This window comes from Aspergillus campestris (genome assembly GCF_002847485.1).
Source record: "Aspergillus campestris IBT 28561 chromosome Unknown P168scaffold_11, whole genome shotgun sequence".
Classification (NCBI taxonomy): Eukaryota; Fungi; Ascomycota; class Eurotiomycetes; order Eurotiales; family Aspergillaceae; genus Aspergillus; species Aspergillus campestris.
In genome coordinates, this window is record NW_020194346.1 from 1,002,417 (window position 1) to 1,023,765 (window position 21,349).

General features: G+C 49.7%; 6 protein-coding genes across 6 annotated transcripts; 3 read left to right on the forward strand and 3 right to left on the reverse strand.

Annotated features, from left to right (window-relative positions):
• Nucleotides 1–2,612: 2,612 nt before the first annotated feature.
• On the forward strand, nucleotides 2,613–3,119 carry P168DRAFT_321228 (uncharacterized protein; the record flags this gene model as incomplete). The annotated part of the gene is made up of 1 exon (XM_024840444.1): nucleotides 2,613–3,119. The coding sequence occupies one exon, from the start codon at nucleotides 2,613–2,615 to the stop codon at nucleotides 3,117–3,119; it is 507 nt and encodes a 168-aa protein (XP_024690244.1).
• Nucleotides 3,120–3,605: 486 nt separating this feature from the next.
• On the forward strand, nucleotides 3,606–4,636 carry P168DRAFT_292738 (uncharacterized protein). Its single transcript, XM_024837654.1, has one exon. It carries the CDS (start codon nucleotides 4,036–4,038, stop codon nucleotides 4,234–4,236), a length of 201 nt encoding a protein of 66 aa, XP_024690245.1. The 5' UTR covers nucleotides 3,606–4,035; the 3' UTR covers nucleotides 4,237–4,636.
• A 6,345-nt stretch (nucleotides 4,637–10,981) lies between these two features.
• On the reverse strand, nucleotides 10,982–12,221 carry P168DRAFT_321230 (DNA-directed RNA polymerase II core subunit RPB3; the record flags this gene model as incomplete). The annotated part of the gene is made up of 3 exons (XM_024840445.1): nucleotides 10,982–11,408; nucleotides 11,521–12,089; nucleotides 12,168–12,221. The coding sequence occupies 3 exons, from the start codon at nucleotides 12,219–12,221 to the stop codon at nucleotides 10,982–10,984; spliced, it is 1,050 nt and encodes a 349-aa protein (XP_024690246.1).
• A 1,318-nt stretch (nucleotides 12,222–13,539) lies between these two features.
• On the reverse strand, nucleotides 13,540–14,149 carry P168DRAFT_299215 (NUDIX hydrolase; the record flags this gene model as incomplete). The annotated part of the gene is made up of 2 exons (XM_024838318.1): nucleotides 13,540–13,967; nucleotides 14,098–14,149. The coding sequence occupies 2 exons, from the start codon at nucleotides 14,147–14,149 to the stop codon at nucleotides 13,540–13,542; spliced, it is 480 nt and encodes a 159-aa protein (XP_024690247.1).
• A 3,251-nt stretch (nucleotides 14,150–17,400) lies between these two features.
• On the forward strand, nucleotides 17,401–19,916 carry P168DRAFT_334453 (arginyltransferase). The gene is made up of 11 exons (XM_024841690.1): nucleotides 17,401–17,464; nucleotides 17,753–17,797; nucleotides 17,876–17,951; nucleotides 18,087–18,149; nucleotides 18,208–18,330; nucleotides 18,386–18,547; nucleotides 18,599–18,835; nucleotides 18,884–18,981; nucleotides 19,038–19,103; nucleotides 19,172–19,449; nucleotides 19,577–19,916. Exons 1-11 carry the CDS (start codon nucleotides 17,407–17,409, stop codon nucleotides 19,700–19,702), a joined length of 1,332 nt encoding a protein of 443 aa, XP_024690248.1. The 5' UTR covers nucleotides 17,401–17,406; the 3' UTR covers nucleotides 19,703–19,916.
• Nucleotides 19,716–21,235, reverse strand: cbpA (putative calcineurin binding protein). The gene has a single exon (XM_024837655.1). It carries the CDS (start codon nucleotides 21,024–21,026, stop codon nucleotides 20,130–20,132), a length of 897 nt encoding a protein of 298 aa, XP_024690249.1. The 5' UTR covers nucleotides 21,027–21,235; the 3' UTR covers nucleotides 19,716–20,129.
• Nucleotides 21,236–21,349: the final 114 nt, after the last annotated feature.

The window sequence follows — 21,349 nt, forward strand, 5'->3', positions numbered from 1 at the left end:
CAACGTACGTGAGTAGGAGACATCCCCAAACTTATAATCAGTATACCGTGTCTGCCTATACCAGGTAATATTTCTTGCACTGGTTTCTCAACTCCACTGGGATCGGCTCAGCTGCTGGGTGTCGTTCCTTCCTTTTGGGGAGTAGGATGCACCTGCCTCTTACTTGTGAAATGTTGTCCGTTCCTTCCTTCCTCTTAGGATGAGCTGTGCTTGATACTATGAAGTGGTGTGTTTCGCTCTCTCTCTTCCCTCTCTGCTTCTTCCATCTCTTCATTATTCTCGTCTCACAATCATAATCATTGCCTCTCTCGACGATTATCTTTCATTATCATTTTCCAAAGCTGAGCACCCTCCTCCCATTAGGATGGAGCTGGATTCGCTGTTTCATATGTTGTGTCAGAGGTTCCTCTACATTTTTCCACGGATATTCCTCGCTTTACAAGCAAGTCAAGCATCCCAATAATCCTAAAACACAAGCTTCCATACCCCCAACCCCCTCCTATCACAGTCATGAAGATAGAACCGGTGGCTGACCACATCTTTGACATCGTGACTTTCATCATCTCTTTTGATATCCCTCCTCGAGGGCTGGCTTGAGAGGGTACCCTATCACCGTGTGGATTTGGCCCTGCTTCTGGGACAAGCTGCATGATAGGCTCTCTGGTCTGGAGAGGCGGCAAGAGACTTGCGAGGATGGCTCCCCTTGAACGACCACCAGCACCAGCGAGTGGATTAAGTGCTGACCAGCTTGGAGGGTGCCGTCGCCATTCTGCAAGCTAGGGAGGACGCACTGTCCACTCGCTGGGCATGGTGCCTCGTTCGTGAGGGTGCCATCCACTGGTCCGTCAGCGATGCTGGCTTGATCGATCCAGGGGCATCTGGGAAGGGATGGATAGAGTCAAACTCGATGATCCCTTTGGCTCTGGGCAGAGCCGGATGGGGGATGGTCACCAGCAGCGAAAACTCGCAATTCTATGCAGTGCTGGTGATTAGTAGCCTTGGGGTGAAGCCAAGACCGTGTTTGGGACATTGTGACTTTCTGCGTCTCTCTGTTTGATCTGTTTTTTGCAATATTGTCACAGGGTTCTTTACCGCAAGAGTGGCGTTTTCCTGCGCGTTTGAGGGAGAGGTAGATAGGGCCAAACCCGGTGATCCCTCCGGTTCTGGGTCGAGCCGGATGGGGGAGGGTCACCAGCGACGAACTCGCACTTCTACGCAGTGCTGGTGACTAGTAGCCTCCGGGTGAAGCCAAGACGAGTTCATAGTATGTTCAAGTAGTTACCCTGTTTACGACTCCTGTACGGGACAGCGTTCTTTGATGTTGCTACTTTCCTTGCTCTTGCAGTTAGCAACATCTATTAGAAAGGATCAGTTCCTTCTTTTCTCTTCTTCTCCCGCGTATAAGTATACGTACTGATAGCCCTCTAAGTTGGCTAATCCCACACTGGTGCTCAATAAGTGCTTCTTTTTCCTTGACCTCCTTTAGTCGACCGTCTTCCCTTGATGATGCTAGTCCTTTGGCTGTCTCACATGTATATATGACCACCAGACGTTTTATCGTAGTGTGGATCACTGTGGCGATATATTCAATGATGATTGAGGTTCAACCGATGATGGTGTTATAAAAGAAGACGGCCCTAACAATGATGAAAAACATGATGTAAATTAAGGAAATATATTGGCTGTTAGCAGAGACACATATCTCCTACATTCTGACTGGGATTTGTTGCCTATTATATCTTCTTACCTACCCAAGCAGGCAATTACTCACTTCCGGGGCGGCTTAGGGCTAGGATGAGGGAGGCACCAGGCAGAGGTCAGAGAATGGTACATCACGTAGTATAGTCATGCTGCCTGTCTAATGTATATCTTCTAGAATCTATATTTACAAGCTCGTATCTTCCCACGCTGTTTTCTCTTCTTGGAAGTAGAGTCAATCTCAACCTGACTAGAGCTAGGTCCTACTAGAAGCTGCGCCAGTAGTCGCATAGTCTGTCCAGGGAGCAACCGCCCACGAGAACGTATGTCGAGGAAAGAAATACCAAAGGTCCGCCGGGCGAAATGGTACCTGCGGTAGTAGCTGGCGTGATTCTGTTCCTAGGCAAGGAAATATTGTCTGCCGGTTTGTTACTTGGTTCATAGTAGTATGTTCCAGTTGGCAAGTGCCTACCTAGTCCGTCTCGCCTCCCATACGAATGATTCGTATATCGCTTTTGCCCATATTCACTACCATCTACTGTCAACAGTAGACCATTGATAAGCAAGTATAGACCAGCGGCCAGGAGCGCATGGGCACAGTCGAAAGAAGTTCTTTCCGTGCCCTAATGGGGTACACCCTCATATCTTCCCCCAAAGCTCGCGGTAATCCAGCTGCACCGGGTGCTGTTCCTTCCTTTCTAGCAGGAGGCGCCTTCTACTTGCGAATTGTCATGGCCATGGCCTTTCATTCCTTCCCATTAGGATGGAGCTGGACTTGCTGTCATAAAATGGTGCGTTTGGGGCCCCTTCATCTTCTTCTTTTCCTCCTCACAGATCTTTTTTTCGCTTCACAAGTAAGTCAAGCATCCCAGCAATCCCAAAACACAAGCTTCCATACCCCTCCTATCACAGTCATGAAGACAGAACCGGCGGCTGACCACGTCTTTGATATCGTGACTTTCATCATCTCTCTGATATCCCTTCTCCAGGTCTGGCTCGAGAGGGTACCTATCATCAAGTGGTTATGGCCCCGCGCTTGGGACATGCGGCGGATGTTCCGGCGCGCATCCACTGATGATGGCTCGGTCGCCCTGGATCATCTGAGAACCGACCTTGAGCGGTCTCCAGAATTGAAGAAAGTCTTGAGCCACTTGGAAGATCTCCAGTCAGGTCAGCAAGTGGTGCTTGAGAGACTGACTGATCTGGAGAATCGACTCAAGGATCGCGAGGATGAGCTCTCAAGGAACGGGCACCAGAAACAGCGAGTGGATAGGCTGCTGTCCAGTCTGGAGGGTGCCGTCGCCACCCTGCAGGCAAGGACTGATGCACCATCCACTGGCTGCGAACGGTGCCATGTTCTTGAGGAGGCCACCCACCATTTCCTGAGCAGAGCTCGGGCGATCCAAGACCGCAAGGTCTGAAGATCCAGGACTGCAAGGTCTGGTGCTTGATGGTGGGTGTCTGGGGCGTCTGGGGGAGAGATGTATAGAGTTACACCCCAAGATCCCTCCGGTTCTGGGCACAGCCGGATGGGGGAGGGGCCACCAGCGACGAACTCGCACTTCTACGCAGTGCTGGTGACTAGTAGCCTTCGGGTGAAGCCAAGACGAGTTCATGATTAGTTATGTACCCTGTTCGCGACTCTTTCGAGGATTAATGTTCTTTGGTGTTGTTAGAGAGAGAGAGAGAGAGAGAGAGAGAGAGCTGCATTATCCTCAAGTATATCACCATTTCCAGGATCCTTCCGAGTCACTGGTGGCCAAAAGGCCCTAGTGTTAGGCGCAGCCTTAGGATTCAGGCAGCAGATCAAGATGCGGCAACCTCAGGCAGCGCAAGAGCCTCTGGCGTAAAATATAATGTCACAACAACTCGCCGACGGGCCCACGAACACTCCGCAAGCAACCACATCGACGCGTTCTTGGCAACATGAACCCAACCCCGTGTTGCCGGCTACAGTGCTGGTGACCAAGTACTAGCCTTCGGATGAAGCCAAAACAGGTTCAAGTAATCATCTGCCTGATTTGAGACGCCCTGACAAGTGATGTTTTCGGTGTTCTTTCTTTGACATCATGTAGTCGACACTGGGTGGTGATCCCCAGAGCAACAGCCCCCCGGTCGATAATGCCGCTGAAGAACGGACTAGCATGGTCAAGGGAGGACAGTCAACTACAGGAGGTTAAAGAAGAGGGAACACCTGTGTGGGCTTAGCTACCTCTACGTTCACTCACACATGAAAGAAAAGAAACCAATCCTTTCTGCCATGCTGCTAAATACAAGAACAGAAGGAGGCACATAACAACACCAAAGAGATCTCTCATTCATCGAATCACTTTCAACATGGCTGCTACTCCAAATCCACAAAGCTCTTTGAAGATGGTCTTTCAGTCCGAGTACAGTCTGCTGGAAGAGTGGGCTCCTCAAACACTGGAAGACTATTCATGCATCAGGAAAGACACCTCCCCCGCTCAAGAGCATCAAAGAGACATGCAGACTCTATCAAAGAAGCTTCAACAGAACCTCTCTCCTAGACAGACTTGACAACAGTCATCTTTGGTTTATGAGGATTGAGGAATGGAAGGCCCAGGTGTCTTGCTCTTGAGTAAACAACACTCCCCTGATTAAGCCCCCAGCACTCAACGACATGAATCCCTCTAATGTCAACCACCCTGTCTCCCAAGCCGCTCATGACACCCATACAGAGAACGAAAAAGTCAAAGACCGTCCACGTGTAGTGGTGGGTGAGTCTACTACTACCAATGACCAGAAACCATCTCCGAAGAGCGCAGGACATGGTGGACAGCACACACCTCTGGACCACAGACTCATCTACACGTCTCCTCCTTTGCAACCTCTTCAACCTCGCCAACGCCCGCTGTTGACTTATCTACACGTCTCCTCCTTTGCAACCTCTTTGACCTTGCTAATACCTGCTGTTAACTTATTTACATGTCTCCTTCTTCATAACCTCTTTAACCTTGCTAATACTTATTATTAACTTATTTATATATCTTTGTTTTTATAATCTTTTTAATCTGATTAATACTTATTATGAACTTATTTATATATCTTTTTCTTTATAATCTCTTTAATCTTATTAATATCTATTATTAACATATTGTCATAACCAGGAATATAGACCAAGTGCTTGGCTTGGTAAAGTGGATATAGGATACCCCTGCAGGTAGATGATGGACTGATATCTATGTAATAATGCGCGTTGGGGCTACGCACTACCAACTGAGCCAAAAGATGACTAGACCCCATGGTCTGGTTCGCCCGAATCACACTACATATACCCCCTAGGGGGTTCGGCACTTATGACAATCTAACTAACAGGTACTTGCTGAGTATAATAGACTATAAAAATTATTAGAATAATACTTAAGTAATTTATCTTAAATGTTGTCGTAGTCGTTGAAATGGGGCTGAATATGCTGCCAAAAAGGATAAAATTGATGATATTCAGAGCTATGAAAAAGCTTGCTTGATTGTTGCTTGATGGTTGAAAATTATAAGTTATAATACAGTGGGAAAAGGACTCTGTAAATACTGCGGTTAGCTGATATGCCAACTAATTACAGTCACTATAACATGCCCCTTAAATAGTAGGTTAAGGTATAAAGCTATTTGAAACTATAAAATATATGAAATTCATGAATTCTCTAGTATTTTTACTCTCTAGTAGCTGCCAGTCCATAATTACTAATCTTCTTAAGAGACTATCTCTAACTTTTAGATATTAGACAGTGCTTTATTATTCTATACAGGTAATCTCTGTATTCCATGCAGGTGTTCTCTCTTTATAAAATCTCTCTCTTATACAGGGGTATCTCCACTTCATGCAGGCAATCTCTCTACTTCATACAGGTAAAATATCTCTACTCTTCACAGGTATAACTGATATAAGTATAAAAAGTGTATGTAGCTACTTTAGGAGGATTCAGCAGTCAGGATAATAATAATTTTAATAACTAGGATAGATATAGAATTATAGATATGTTGAAAGCCGCCATCTTGGCGGGAACGGAAGCATCAATAGCTTTAAAATGGATGGAAAGAATAATACAGTAGCTGTAGAGGCTCCGGGCTCATAACCTGTTGATTTGGGGATGAAAACGCGCCCGAAAGGATGAGATTGATGGTATTATCCTTAACTCAATGTCTGATGAAATCCTTCAAGCCGTGCCCCCATACAGCAATATTAAGGAGTTGTGGGATCATTTGATGTCTAAATACAGTGGCGCAGATAGAACACGCTCTATCCAAGGACTGAAAGCGGCTATCTCTACATACTATTCTGACTGCGAGAACGTGGAAGTAAGTCTACATCTCCAAAATTGAGCATGCCATACGTGAAATAACCTCCCGTCTCAGCGCCAACGAAGCTATTCCTGAGTGGTTCTACACCGACCTCCTACTTGCCAATCTAGGTACCGCCATGTGGGACACCTTTACCACGCTTGTTCTCAGCGAGCAGCGCAACATACCATTCAAGGAGCTCACCGCGCGTATGATAGAATTTGAGAAGCGCCAGGAGTATCAAGCGGCCGCTACAAATCTTGTAAAAGCTAAGAAGGGCAAGCAGCTTCAAAGAGACCGTCCAAACCACCTAAATCGCCCTATATGCGATCACCGCAACAGTAGTCACTCCCAATCCGAGCCCCGAGGCAAACGATCCGAATTAGAGTGGCATAACCGCACCGCAAAATCCTCACCGAACCGCCGCACCGACCCCGCAGCGGTGCGGGTTCGGGGGTAGAATCTGCATATTTTCAGATTATAGCAGCAAAACCACACCAAACCGCAAAAAACCGCGTGTCGGTTCGGTGGCTAGGTTTGGGAACCGAATCCGCAACAAGTTGGTTCCTACCCGCCCTGAATCCGCACCAAACCGCACCGAATGCCACTCTAATCCGAATGATCGGATTTGAACACCGTAGTATTTGCTCTGGAAAGAAGACTGAAGTCGCGCCACCAAGTCCTCTCGGACAATCTGTTCGTAATCCAGTGGCTTGGCCCAGTGGTAAAAGCTCAGAATCTCCGTGTGCAGCTTGGTGCCCATGTGCAAGGACAATTTCATCCCGCTGAGCCAGGGCGCGGCTGGCCTAGATGGACGAGCTCGTCAGTTATCTATCATCGACCCATCGCTATAGAACCTACTCACGGGGTTTCCGGTTTTCTTGGGTGAGCTCTTGATCTCATTATCGAGATATAGATCTCCCGCGCGGCCATAAAATCGCCCGGCCAAAAGGGTATCATAGACCAACTCTGATATGGTTGGTGTGAATAGTGCCTTATACATCACATTGAGTCTGAGTCCTGACTCTAGATATATGATATCTATAGTTGCTTAGTGTTCTTAGTCACGTTGAGCAAGTCTATAGCGTATGCATATACTAGGTCGAATACCCGGGATAGGATATTTCTTTGCAGTTTGAGCCCATTCGGCAAGGGATAATCCTTTATGGGACCTCTCGGTAGGTAGCTAGGGATAGCTAGGGGTTTTCAGCCATATCGCCAGTCCCCTGGAGGTATTGCATGTCCTCTTCCTAGTGGTATAGAGTATAGGTATAAGTAGCTTCTCCAGGGGTGCCGGCCGCGCTCGTTTCGACCGATTTGAAGGAGGAGACGTAGAGACGAGCAGCTGCGTGGTTGAAGGATGCAAATGAGGAGACATCCCCAGGCACGCTATATATACTACTGCTAGGTGCCGCACACCTAACAGGCATCCTCTAGTGGCTAGACTGCTTTTCCCTCCTCATCCACCAACCCGCCGAGAGAGATGAAGTCTTTGTTATCGGCCACGGCATCCGTTTTCGTTTGCTGTGACGCAGTCGCCACAATCCGCGCCTTGCGGATCAACTTGTGTTGAATATAAGTAGGAACAGACTGCCTTATCTGGCATGGATTTGCCGCAGACGGAGACCCAAAATGGAAGCCTAGGATGCAGTTTTAAGGCCCTGCCACTCGTCAGTTGGTGCGTTTGGTCTAGTGGTTAAGAATGAAAGTCCTGACAACTTGACAACGTCCACTTTCTTTGATTGGGTCTCGTGCAGGGGAGGCAGCGCCTTGTACGGGTCGTGCTTGACATGATGGGGATTGGAAGTGCTATGTTTTTGAAAAAAGGGTTGGTAGAACGTGGTGGTGAAGTTGTGAAAATGGGAAGTATCATGAAGAGAAAGAGAACGACGACAGGGAGGGAATCCAAACGGACTATTGTATCACCTTGGAATGGAGGACGATGGCTACAACAAGTCACCTACTACCTGGAAAAGGAAGGAAGAAGACCCAGCTGGGAAACCGCAGTGATTACATCTACATGGTTACCTACTTTAAAGGATGGTACGGTAACTTAGTAGGACAAGTCAGTATACGAGTGAATAAATCGCCCCATGAGATAGTTCTGTGGTCACTAAAAGCACTATTATTCTTCCTCTTGATCCTCTCCCTACCGTCGACGTCTCCTCCATGTCGGGAGGTTATGAGCAGGGTCTCAACAGCCTCTACAGGGTGGCTCTAGCCAAGAGGACCACTGGAAAGTTTGGTCATGATAAAGTCATATATGGGTCATTCGGCTACGCAATAACATTCAAACGGAGTTCTCAAACTATAAATATGCTATCACCACCCCTCCGTCTCTGAGCGAACCTTGAAATGCTCCATCAACAAATCCCGAAGCTAGCTCTCGATGAACAACAATGACGCGTTGGATTAGAAAGATCTTACGCTTTGTTAGACTATTCAAGGGGCGAAAGGGCTACGAGCGTCTATCACCCCGCGAGGAGCCGCCCTGGTCTCCGTTCCTGGAGTTGCCCCTTGATATTCTCCTACTTATCATACCATACTTACAGCTGGTGGACCAGGCCTGTCTTGCGCTCACCTGCAAGCCTCTCTACAGAAGACTGCGCTCTGTCCATGGCGATGAACAACTGGCCTGGCCAAGGTACCTGGCTAGCCCATTGCCCACATGCGAATTTGGCAGTCAATCGCACGATTCACGCAATGACCTCCTGCTCAAGCTGGAAGACACCCACTGGAGATTCTGCCGCGGCTGTCTCAAGCTTCACCCAAAAAACCACTTTACATATGCAGATATATGGCGCCCAGCCTCCGATCGATACTGCATCAATGACGTAGGTGTTGTTGATCTGTGCGCCTGCCTTGCCCTGACCTACGCAAATGGCATACGGCTGGTTGGTTGGATACAGACAGGAGTAGCAAGTCACGATCTTCACCGAAACATCTATCGGAAATTCCAACTCCGAGTGCTCAAGAATACACGGTTCCTTACCCACCGCTGTTCGGTGACAAGCGAACCTGACGCCTTCGTGGCCCTCACAACTACGGTGGCCCTCGGTCCAGACAACTGCCTGGTCGTCACGACCAGACACAACGTGTACTGGTCAACACCGCACCATCATCTAGGAGATTTCTCCAGCAACCGTGCTATCTATCGAGCGCCGCATAACATCGAGTCCATATTTGCCTGCCCGCACATACACGCCCTCGCTTGGCTCTACGGACAGTACTCACGTTTCCTAGTGCATGAAAAGAGATGCGGCATTTGCGATACAACACTCAACTTACTTCACTCTACTGGCGACGGCCGCCACTCTGTTATCCAGGCCGAGCGCAATTTGGGAATCATGTACAATAACCCGAGCAAGTATTGGGTGCAATCGGACTGTTCTCTAAGGTGGTGGAAGAGTTCCCGGCGCCCGGGAAATCCGATGGAGACGTTATGGTATGAATGGTCTCGGTGGCCCCTGAGGGCGAGATAGGAGAGATAGTACGCTCTCTAGGTACGCTGCTTTTTTTTTTTTTTTTTTTTTTTTTAATATGCTAGTATATACCACAAGTCAGTGCACCATCTCTAGCGAAACCGTACGAAGCCCAGCTTTGCACGGAAGGTTTCAAAAACAGGTGACCATCACGCCTCACACACTATACTACTAACCACTTGGGACCTTTTCAGAGTTACAAACCCTTGGACCAGATTACGAAACGATTGGTACACGCCCCATTACCGACGCATGCATACAGAAGCCGCATGTTTCGATACAGATGGTATGCAAAGTTTGACATCGAAGAAGCGTACTTTCACACACGGATCCGAGAGAGCGACATCTAGATGACAGTGTTCTGTTGTAATTTGGGCACATTCGAGTGCTACACGAATGTTCATTTGGACTACAGAATGTTATTTACAGCAAGCATTCTGAAGTCCTGGTCTTAGACACAGGAAAGCCTCGGGTGCTGCGACCAGCAGGATGACTCTGCCATCACTACATTGAAAAAACCAGGACCTTAGATGAAAAAAAAAGCTTGGATTGTATTGATTATGCAGTTCTTCTCAAGATCCAACAGAACCTCGCAGAGACTTACATCATTCTATATGGGTTTTCCACCGCCCCTGGCCGGGGACGCGCACGCCAGCATCCTCGACACCATCATCACTACCAACTACGAGTACGCGCAGCAAAGGGCCCATTTATATGAGATATCTGACTCATCCCCCGTTCACAATTGACTATCGTTATTTTACCTGCTCTAATATTTCTATATGCCGCAGTATTGGATATATTATGGGAGGGTACTCACAGAGCGCAAAAGTATCTAGATATCTTTTGTGGCCGACTGGTATTCTTTGCAACACTACCAATTGCTAGGACCCTAGGCAGCACTGGGCTATCAAACTCCCCTAGTCCTATCCTATCCTACAGCAACTACTATGAAAAGGGTAGCTCTCCTGTGGGATGAACCGTAGGAGATGACTGAACAGGGGGCCAACATCACGTAGGAGCTGTCTGGTCTTGAAGACTTATATTATGATACTCTGGTTTCTGCTTTTGTTTCGTGGCCGAGTCGTGATTCTTTGCAATATTCTTGTATTGTTAGTGGACAGCCTCAAGAATCGGGCAATGCTCTCAAGCCATACCGGCTGAGAAACCAACCGGCTTACCAGATAACTAGAGGAAGACAAGGAAAGCACACATAGATACTGATACTAGAGTAGCAGTGTAGTAGTAATAACAATGGAAAAGAAAGAAGTAGTATGAAGTAATATGAAAATAAACCCAACGCCACTCGTCCAAACGCAAATGGCAAATAAGATTCAACCCACCCGCCATAACTCCGTCGATGCTGGAAAGTCTCGCAGTCCCTGTTTTCTGATTTTGTTCTTGTTCTTCTTCTCCCCCCCCCCCCCTTTTCTTTTGTGTATCGATTCTCCTTCATGAACCCTCGGTTTCCATATACATGTACAAAAGCGTAGCCAAGATTACTAAGGTGCAGGAATATTAACACTAGAATCCAAACCCACCGCCGCCGTAAGGTGTAGCTCCGTAGGGAGTGGCGGCGCTGGCGCCCCATGCGCTTGCGGCGCCGCCGTTCGCATAGGCGGTGAACCCGCCGTCCATGCCCTCGGGGGCTCGTAGGCGTCAGGGCTGCGCATGCCCATCATGTCGTCTTCGTCGGCGCCCATAACGCCGTTGGCGTCTGCGCCGTCGACGCCGCCTGTGCCGGAGAGGGAGGAGATGACGGAGGCGAACTTGCGCTGCAGGACGACGATGCCCTGCTGGATGATCATGTCCGGGTCGAGGTTGCCGATGCTTTCGACGTCGAAGTAGAAGTTGTTGGGTTGGGCGTCGTAGTCGAAGGGCTGGTCTGGGGGCGCGGGCTGTTCCCACGCGGCGTTTTGGGAGATGGGCCTGGTGGAATTAGTTGGTGGTATGCACGGGGGAAATCTGTGTGGTACAGAAGGCGACCAAGAGAAAAAGGAGAAGGAGAATAGTGAGAAAGCGCATAGAAAAGAAAACATACCACTCCTTGGCAGGATCCTCCTCATACCAATAATCCACATGCTTTAGATTATTGTAAGGATCGTACTCGAACCCAATAGCCGCAGTCGGAGCCCACTTCGAATGCTCCTTGGCAATCCCCTTCTTCGCAATACAAGTCATCTTGAGCTCCTGGCCGCGCCGCAGCTTACAGATCAACGACCCCTTCGCCTCGGGATCCGTGAGCACCGGGCTGCCCACCCACTCGTTCGCCCGCTCGCCACTGATGACCAGATCGCGCGCGTAGACAGGCATGATCTCGTCGCCCGTGCAGCGCGCATGAAGCAGCAGCGTGACGCTGCACCGCGCGCAGTGGTCCTCGCACTCGCAGTCGCGCGTGTACTCGACGTCCTGGTCGCAGTTTTTCGAGTTAAGCGGGGTCAGACCCAAACGGTGGGCGAGGAATTCGTCCGGCAGCACCGAGGAGTTCTTTTCTACCTCCACCAGGTCGATGGCCATTGTGGGGATCTCGGCGAGCATCGTGCGCCGCAGCGAGTTGGCGAAGGCGAGGTCGACGGAGGTGAGCTTGAAGTCTACTCGGTATGGTTCGGCCTGTGTCGGTTTACAGTTAGGCTTTGTTTCCCCGGCCCTTTCAGGGGCTTGGGCTTGTCAAGACTGCAAAGCTCTCACCTCTCGCACTGTCACCTGGGGCCCGGTGGGCTCGATGTCCATTTCATAATCCATGCTGCTGGCGATCGCAGCGCGGCTGCCAACGGAGTTTGCGGGGGATCAGTGGGAGAGAAAAAGAGAATGTTGGCGCAAGGTGCGATTGGAGTTGCAGAGAGGGTGGTTGTTGAGAATGGTTTGGAGAATGGTGGAGATGGTGAGGGAATGATGATGAGGGTGAGTTTCTTCCGCCCCGAAGGCTGCTGGCCCGCGCTTTGCCCGATTGGGCGGTGAGCGTTTTCTATATCGCGCAACGGGCAATTCCTCCATCTCATCCACTGATAGACACAACCATAGCAACAGTATTTATAGCGATATTAGACATGATCTTATATTATCTATATACTATGTCACCATTCTCACGCTATATACCAAATATACGTCCCAGGAGTATACAAGTCCGTATACAACGCACCAGTCTACACCGCTCAAGCTACATTTCTACATCTACAGTATACGGCGCGAAGCTGATAACACCGGCGTAACCCAGAGGGATACAATAGAGGAAGAAGACGACACGGACTGTGTCTTTTGGATCTCACTTCTTCGTTTTTGCCCTGCCTGGTCCAGGCAGATTCAACCTCCTAGGCAAATGGTGGATGAGTAAAAGGCTCGCCACGCAGGTCAACCAAAGCAGTCTTGGACCAAGGTCCAGGAAATGACGACGTGCATCAATACGGGCGGACTGTCGCACAAAGAGATCAAGCTGAACCTCCGTCGAGCAAGACTAATTTGTCCTTCAAGGGGCGAGAGGGTGGGAGATATGAAAGGAAGCCAACGGAAAATGGGATGGGAGAAAAGGAAAAAAAAAAGGGTAAAAAAATGGATGAACCAGGATTGGTATCCCAAAGCCAAACACCCTCTCCGATAGATAAGATAAGACCAGAGACCTCAAGAACTTTTCTCATCCATCGGCCCCGGTCCTGCCTGGCCGGCCCATTCTAACCTCTATATTCACGGATCGTCATGGAATCTATACTGGTGAGTGCGCGATCGGATGTCGTGCGCAAAGCCATCAAAGCCACCATGGTGCGAGCGAGCGAATCAACAATATAACTCCGAAACAATGTAGCCGATCCGAACGAGAAAGGGGAGATAAATGCAGAGAGATCAGGTAGATAAAAGTGAAATGTCCGGATTTCCTTTTGCAGAGGAAGGATCATAGTAAATCGTGAAGGGAAACAGAAAAAAACCACGGGAGGTAAATCATCCCCGATCGGTATTTTTTTTTTTCTCCTTTCTGTTTTTCTCTTTTTTTGTTTTTGTCGTTGTTGTTCTGTCTGTCTTGTCGCTCTTCAACTCCGTATGGAGTAAGAGGACAGACAGGAGGCCATCGCTACCTCCGCAGGGAGCTGCGATTTAACGCCTCCAATAATTCCGGACGACTGGCAAGCGAGGCAGCGGCTTGGGCATATGGAACCCACTGCCGTTTTCGCTTGTGCATCTCAGGCCACTGCTCCTCTTCCCGCTCGACCGCGACCTCGAAAAAGTGATACGAGGCCTTCGGGGCAGTGGCCGTCAGAAGATTCGACGGCCGCATGTCTGGGATCATCCCCAGATCTCGCTGCACGGCGCAGATTACCCCGGCTTCTTCCCAGGCCTCCCGACAGGCGGCCTGCGAGGCATTTGCCTCGTCAGTCTCCCAACCCCCTTTAGGGAGCACCCAACCGCCTCGTCCCGCAGACTGGATCATCAGGACCCGAGTCTTGTCCGCTGACAGGGGGACTACCCCTGCGACGAGCCTTTCGCCTTTTGATCCGTACCCTAGGGATGAGGATACGGATTAGCATGTCTGCGTAATGCAAAGGCGAGGGGGGGTGAAGGGAAATGGGCGGATGAAAAAGGAGTGAGGTGGGCGCAAGCGGTCTGTCTGCCTCCAGGGATCACCACTCACGTTGGTTTTTCCGTCCTACTCGGGACTCCATTGAGCGAGATTGGTCGATCATCTTGGACCACAAGAAATGAAAAAAAAAGGGAAAAGAATAAAAATAAGAATAGGAGAAGAGAGGATGGGTCGAGGGTCGACGCGGGTGTATAGCGCTAACCGTTCCTCCCACGCGACAGTTTGAAAGGAATGGATATAGACCCTATGGAGGAGGAATCAAGAAATGAAAAGAAAAGGCCAATGCCAGGAGTCCTGAGTCCCAAGATCGACTGGAATATATAGATCAACGGAGAAAAGTGAAGTCACAAGAGGGCCAGCCTGGAATTCAAGATAGCTTGGGCTCACGGCCTGACAACCCTAATTTTTTTTTTTCTCTGGGCGATAGGGCGGGGACCACGAAGAAATTATGACGGGTTTGGTCTCTAATAAAAAAATATAAGAGTTGAAGCAGCGAAACTCGAAGAAGAGGTCAATACTAGGTATTCCCGTTCACTCCCGTAGCGGACGGGAACCTCGAAGGCGATGAGTACGAACAAGAAGCAGACATCGTAATTCAAAAGGGTAAGGGTAAGATGGTAGAAATAGGAGAGAGAAAATGGAAAGAAATGGGAAACGGATAGAGAGAGACGGAGAGAGAAGAGGGGCGGCGACGAGGACGGATGGGGCAGTTCGGGTTCTGTAAGTAACGTGTAAGTTTACACGAAGTGATGATACTGGAGATGACCAGTGGGTTTTACCGAGACGGTATCATTTCTTGGTCTTGTCCTGTCTTGTCCTGTCATATCGTGATCATTTCAATGTATTCATCCCTCTCTCTCTCTCTCTCTTTCTTTCTTTCTTTCTTTCTTACAACTCTCTTTTTTCTTTTTCTTTTTACCTTATTCTTTACCTAGACCCTATTCGTCTCTCTCTGACTGGGATCTGACCCCTTTCCCCTTTCCAGCTCTTTGGACGAGGTGCATGTAGACTACGAGCAAACATACATCCAACCGTTGCGGTGCATACATGCCTAGGCCACTTGGAGTCTGGACTCCACGTCCTGCTGGTCACAGCAATAATTCCACGGAAGAAAACAAATTGATGAAGATACTGAATGAGGATGACGGAATCATATGAAAAAGAGGAGGTTCAATAGTGCACACTGATCCAGCGCCGTCGCACAGCAGGGAAGCTCTGCCAGGAACTCTCTCTCCTCTCGACGGGGTTACACTGCCTACATCTCACATCTAGGGTTGGGGACTTTTGCTGTCCTGTCCAATGTAAAAATAGATTCGAATCACCCTGGGCTGGTCTCACGATACAGATATACTATAGCTTGATTAAGCTAGACGCCCTGGGATACTGTGCAAGCCGCAGAGGCCGGTGAGTGCCGGTCTTGTTTCTTTCGTGACCACATTCTTTCCCCCTTTTTTTTTTTTTTCATTTCCTTCGAGGTATGATGTATGATGCTTGTTTATTTTGTGTTATTATATCCGTTTTTGGAAGATGGTTCTGTTACATAGGTGTATAATTTCATGTTCCATATTTCCAACTAAGGACCAAGCGAAAGGAAACACGAAAATAAAGGACAGCCAAATTTGGGTTTGATCCACCGGGGAACCAACTCTTGGGCTGTTACTCCCATCCGCTGTATCTACAAATCGAATCAACAAGGACACATGTCCCCTCCGAGTCTCCCACGAGATCTATCTGCAAAAGGGTGAAGGATGACCTGGGATGACGATCTGGGACATGACTACGTGTTGATCTCCCCAGAGGCGGTTTCGTCAGTCTGCTGAAGTGCTTCCCCCCCGCTTGCTCACAGACAGTCTATGGATTGGATACCGTGACATGCAAAGTTGCCCTGCATCTGCTAGGCATTCCTCCTCACCGAAGGCCTCACTGAAGGCATTTGCCTCTCCTCGCCCAAGCATCTAGATGACGCTTCGTGTCGTTGGCAAAATGAGAGGGTTGGTCCCAACGGATGCGGGGCAGCACTACCGCCACGAAATCTCCGATCAGCACTGAGTTGTTTCAAAGATATGATCATATCCTATTTATAATCAAACGGCACCAATACGCATTAGCATAAATAAAATCAAAACCAGCATAATTAATGAATGAGGGAAGAGAAGGGGAAGAAAAGTAGATGGACAGATCACGGTGGCGTCGTCTCGATGCGTCATTAATGGTCATTATTGCCATGGATACTCGACTGCAGTTGGGGAGGAGATGGACGTTGTGAACCATGCAGTCGATCAGGCCATCCTTCGTGACAGAAAAGGGAGAGATACTCAGGTAATGGCTGACAGACCCTGGAACCGCCCCTGATGGCGATTGGATCGGGACGCGACAACGCAGCAGCGATCTGTAGTTGCGGATCTCGAGATCCTGGCGGTCTATACTCCCTACCTTGCCTTGACTATGGTCTGGAGTACGGAGGACTCCGTAGTAGTCGACAGATAATGTGGATAATATGGTATATCCATCGATTATAGGACCGTGATCCATCTTATGCACCTTCTAGCCTCCGAGTGTCTATAGTCTATGATACCCTCGGAGTACGGATTGATTTGTCCAGGTACGGGATCTGGTCACGGCGGTGTATCTGTCCCTGTCCCTTGTCCCTGGTCCGGTATTGATACGGTCACGGAGAGATCCATACCTGACAATACAGACCGTCTGACTGGGTGCCTCAGGTGTCCCTGCACGAGGTTCTGTTTTCAGTCACAGATACTTCTTCTTCTTGGGTCTGTGGGGTTTTTTACAGTGTTGAACTAGATTGGATATTGATAGACCCTGACTGGGTTTCTGCACTCTCCACTCATCCAGTGTGGTCGGGTATGACGGTGTCTATACCGGTCGACCATTTCTATATGGACCACCAACCAACCAGTAAAGACCAGCATGCAAGTCAGAAGAACCTGCGGGGTCTCCTTCTAGAAGCATTGGAATAGAACGATGGTCCCTTCACCTCCCACAGATTGCAAGTTGAATTGATACCCAACATCTCGTCCACGTCCATTGTTAGGATCTTGGGTGTATGTTGATACCTATTCCCTCCTCATCTGTGGCATGTCCGTCATCTTCTAACCTTCCCCACAAAAAAGCACCCAGTTATTTTTCTGCCAACTGATCCCCTCTCTTCCCCAATCAGAGTCGGGTCGTCATTGTGCTGTTGAAACCCACGCAGAGAGGCAGATCTCCTCGGCCGAAACTCCCCCATTCCCGCTTTTTTGTCTCATTTCTGTCTCGCCTTCTCCGGTGTCGGGTTTTGTGAGGTTCGATTTCTCTACTTTCCCGCCTTGAGCGCCGACGAAGGGGGGGTGTTCAGACGTCATGGATCCTGCCGTTGATGCTGAACGGGCGCGCCAACTGTCGCTCTTCCGTCCTCTAGGTGAGTAGTAGCCAGTCAGAGGGACATGTCCTTGCCCGTGTCAGCTTCGTTGGATCTCAAGCCGTCGTGCTATCCAGTTCCCCTCCCTGCTACCTTACCCAATACGGGTCCCTAGGTACCTATAGGTCACTATATACCTATAGGTACGGTAGATACTCGGAAGGACTCAATTTCACTGCCCTCACTGCCCTCATTGCCCCTCTTCCATCGCCTAATCAATCAACCGGCTACATGCATCCTACTGTAGATGACGATCTCTGGTGACTAACTGCCCCGCCTCTCCTACAGGATACCAGCGCAGCTCGTGCGGTTATTGTAAATCAGACAATGGCAGTGAGTTTGGCGTCTTCCAGCCTACTCCACCTACCCTCGGTGGGGGGATATCTGCATCACTGACGGGGAATCATCCAGGTGCTTCCTACTACACGAGCTCGGTATCCGTTCGCCCCGCTCATTACGAGGAGCTTGTTGACCGTGGTTGGAGAAGGTGAGACTTGTCCATTGATTTTTATTCACTGGTTTATTTGTTTATTTCTATCTTATTCTATTATCTATTCTTTTGGGAGTTTCCTCCGGAACTACCTCTGCACCCAGTCCAGTCACACAGCGCTAATCCACCTAGATCGGGGACGCTCTACTATAAGCCGAATTTACAGCGATCATGCTGTCCTCATTACACGATGAGGTGCGTCCATTCCCCATGAGGATTGTCCCCTTCTGAGCTAAGCCGGCTCGATTGGCAGGCTGGAAGCCTCCGCTTTCAAACCTCGGAGGGACCAACGTAAGGCCGTCAATCGCTGGAACAAGTTCATCCTGGGCCCGGAGTATATCCGTCGTGCGGCATACCTGTGCCCCAAGACACGAGAGTAAGTGGCCCCAGCCATGTCCGTACAACCGTAATCTCACCACCCTGGGACATAGGGAAAAGAAGCAGCGTCGGGATACATTCGACCTAGCGGACGCCGTCCACCAGGCGGAATACGACCGGGTCAAGCGTCCCATTGACCCCAAGACCAAGAAGCCCCTGGAGCCCGCGCACCGCTTCGAGGTCAACCTCGAAGGCGACTCCATCTCCCAGGCCAAGTCGGTCCCCTCCCCAAGTCTCGATCCAATAGCCCTACTAACCAATGTCAGATTTGAGCTGTTCCTCAAATACCAGACCACCGTCCACAAAGAGGACGTCTCCAAATGGCAGACCAAGGACTTCAAGCGGTTCCTCTGCTCGGGCATCACGCGATCCCCGGCTAACGCGGCCCGATCCGACGAGCAGAAACTCGGCTCGTGGCATCAGTGCTATCGGCTCGACGGCAAGCTCATTGCCGTCGCCGTTCTGGACTTGATGCCCCACGGCGTGAGCTCGGTCTACATCTTGTACGTTCCTCTTCTTTCTCCGTTGTATACGGGGTCTAACCGGCGCAGCTACGACCCGGCATATGAAGCGTGGGAATTCGGCAAGCTCTCCGCGATGCGGGAGATTGCTATGGCAGCGGAGGAGAAGTACCAGTATTACTACATGGGTGGGTTCACATAGAGGAATCAGCAGAAGCAGAAGACTAACAGCCATGCCATCCAGGATACTACATCCACTCCTGCCAGAAAATGCGCTACAAGGGGACATTCCGCCCCCAGTACATCCTAGGTATACCCCCAACATTTCTTCCCACAACACAACTTCCTTTCATCCGCTCATACCTACAACCAAAACAGACCCAGAATCCTACACCTGGGACCCACTAGACGGCGAACTCGCCCAGAAACTCGACAAGCGCGCCTACGTTTCCCTATCGGGTGATCGAGCGCGCAGCAGTAATGGGACGACAACAACAACCGGCGAGACCGACACCGCCGCCGACGCGGAAATCAACGACGAGGAGGTGTCCCTCTTCGACGTGCACATGCCAGGTGTCCTCACTTTGGATGAGATGCCCACGATTGATCTCGATAACTGGTTATTGCTTGTTCATGGCACGTTTGTGCATATGAATGTAGGATTCTTTCTCCCTCCTTTTATCTTATTCTCTAACATTCACATACACCCCCCTCCCAATGATTATATCTCGCTTCAATCTATACCAAAAATAAGAATAGCTAGCTAATGATGAAATCATACAGGACCTCAGAGGATGGGAATCAATGCCCATGGATAACCCCCAGTCCGTCAAGGGAATCATAGCCGAGCTGGCGGCTGTGTTGGGGCCTGCGGTTGTGGCGAATAGCGCGGTGGTTTTGTTTGATTGATTTGTTTATTTACCCGTTCTATATATTTATCAAAGATGCTCTGTTTATAGAATATAGGAGAGTGGAGATAGGAAGAAATGATGAGGATCAAGTGTTGTGTTTTTTGTTTGACTGAGAGTCGCGTGCACGTATATATTTGTGGGAATTGTATCAACGGTATTAGACAGACGTAGTATATCCCCAACTCCAGAAAATGTAATGCAGTCCAGTATGCCAATGCAAGACTGAAAAAAGAAGCAAAAGATAATGAGAGGAAACAAACAACTAATTCATGCATGCCATTCCAGACAAGTTGAACAGACATCACAAATAAGCAGAAAATAGTAAACATAAAACGCTGAACCAACCAATTCAAACCAGACTCCTTGATAAATCAAAACACGGTTGAAAGACAGACAAATCGTATATAGAACAGGGTAAAAGAAGTTCACTCCATCAATTCAACCGGCGGACGCGACGTCTTCGGCGGCCTCTGCTGTACAGGTCCGCCCATCTCGACGGGACTCATCTCGATGTCTGTATCATCGGGGGACAACACCACGGCAGGGACGGTCGTATCCTCGACCATAACGGCGGGCAGATGGGGACTGCTGCCGTGGTCTTGGGGGTGGTAGATGAGGATGCTTCCGGAGCGGGAGCGAGCGTGGGCGCTCATGTCTGCGGGCCACGAGCCTGTGCGCTTTGAGTCGGAGGTCATGGACATGGGGGTGTCTGGGTCGAGGGGCGCCGCTGCGTCTTGCTGGGGGTAGTATTGCGGTTGCGATTGTTGCGGCTGTTGGTGTTGGTATTGTTGGGTTTCGAGCTGCGCGAGGGCAGAGGCGAGGTCGCTGGCGTGGACTTCCTTGTTGGGGGGGTCCTCGGTGCGCATGACCCAGCCGTGGGGCGGGCTGGGCGGGGGGCTGATGAAGAAGAGCTTGTCGAGTTGGGGGGCTTCGAGGAGCTTGGGGCGGTTGTTGTCGCCGTCTTGGAGGAGGGGGGTGGGTTCGCCGAAGTAGACTTTGGGTTTGAGGTGTGTTGTTTGGGCGCTGACGCTTGTGGTTAGGGTCAGGGGGGTCGACTCGAGGTGTTTGCGCACGAGGATGGCGGAGTCGGTGCTTGTGAAGGAGCAGATGATGCGGCGGAGGGAGGGGAGCGGGGAGAAGGAGTTGAGCGGCGCGAGGGTGTTGAGGAGTGTGCGGATTTCGGCGAGGGTGGTGGGTTGGAAGTAGGTGAGGTTTTGGAGGTCGGTGAGGAGGAGGGTGTTGGTTGGGGTGACGGGGGTTGTTAGGGGAGGGAGGTTGTTCATGTCGAGGGAGAGAGATGGTCGATGCATTGTTGCTGCCATGTTGCTGAACAAGTGATGCTTTTTTGTGATTTTGGTGGTTGATGGATTTTTGTTGATTGTTGACTTGGGTGGTTGTAGAGGAGAAGATAGAGAGGCGGAGGGCGGAAGATATAGAGATAGAGATAGGAGAAGCGGGGAAGAGTTGAGTCAGGAGAAGATTCGCCACAGATCAATGGTCAATATTCCCTCTTAATGTATCTTGTCTTGTGATGATGATTCTAGCTATTATTGGTCTTTCCCAACAGCGAGCCCTCTTTTATAAAGTCTGATCTAGAACAGACCAAGCCTTGGAGGTGATGCAAGACGCAACCATCCACCCATCC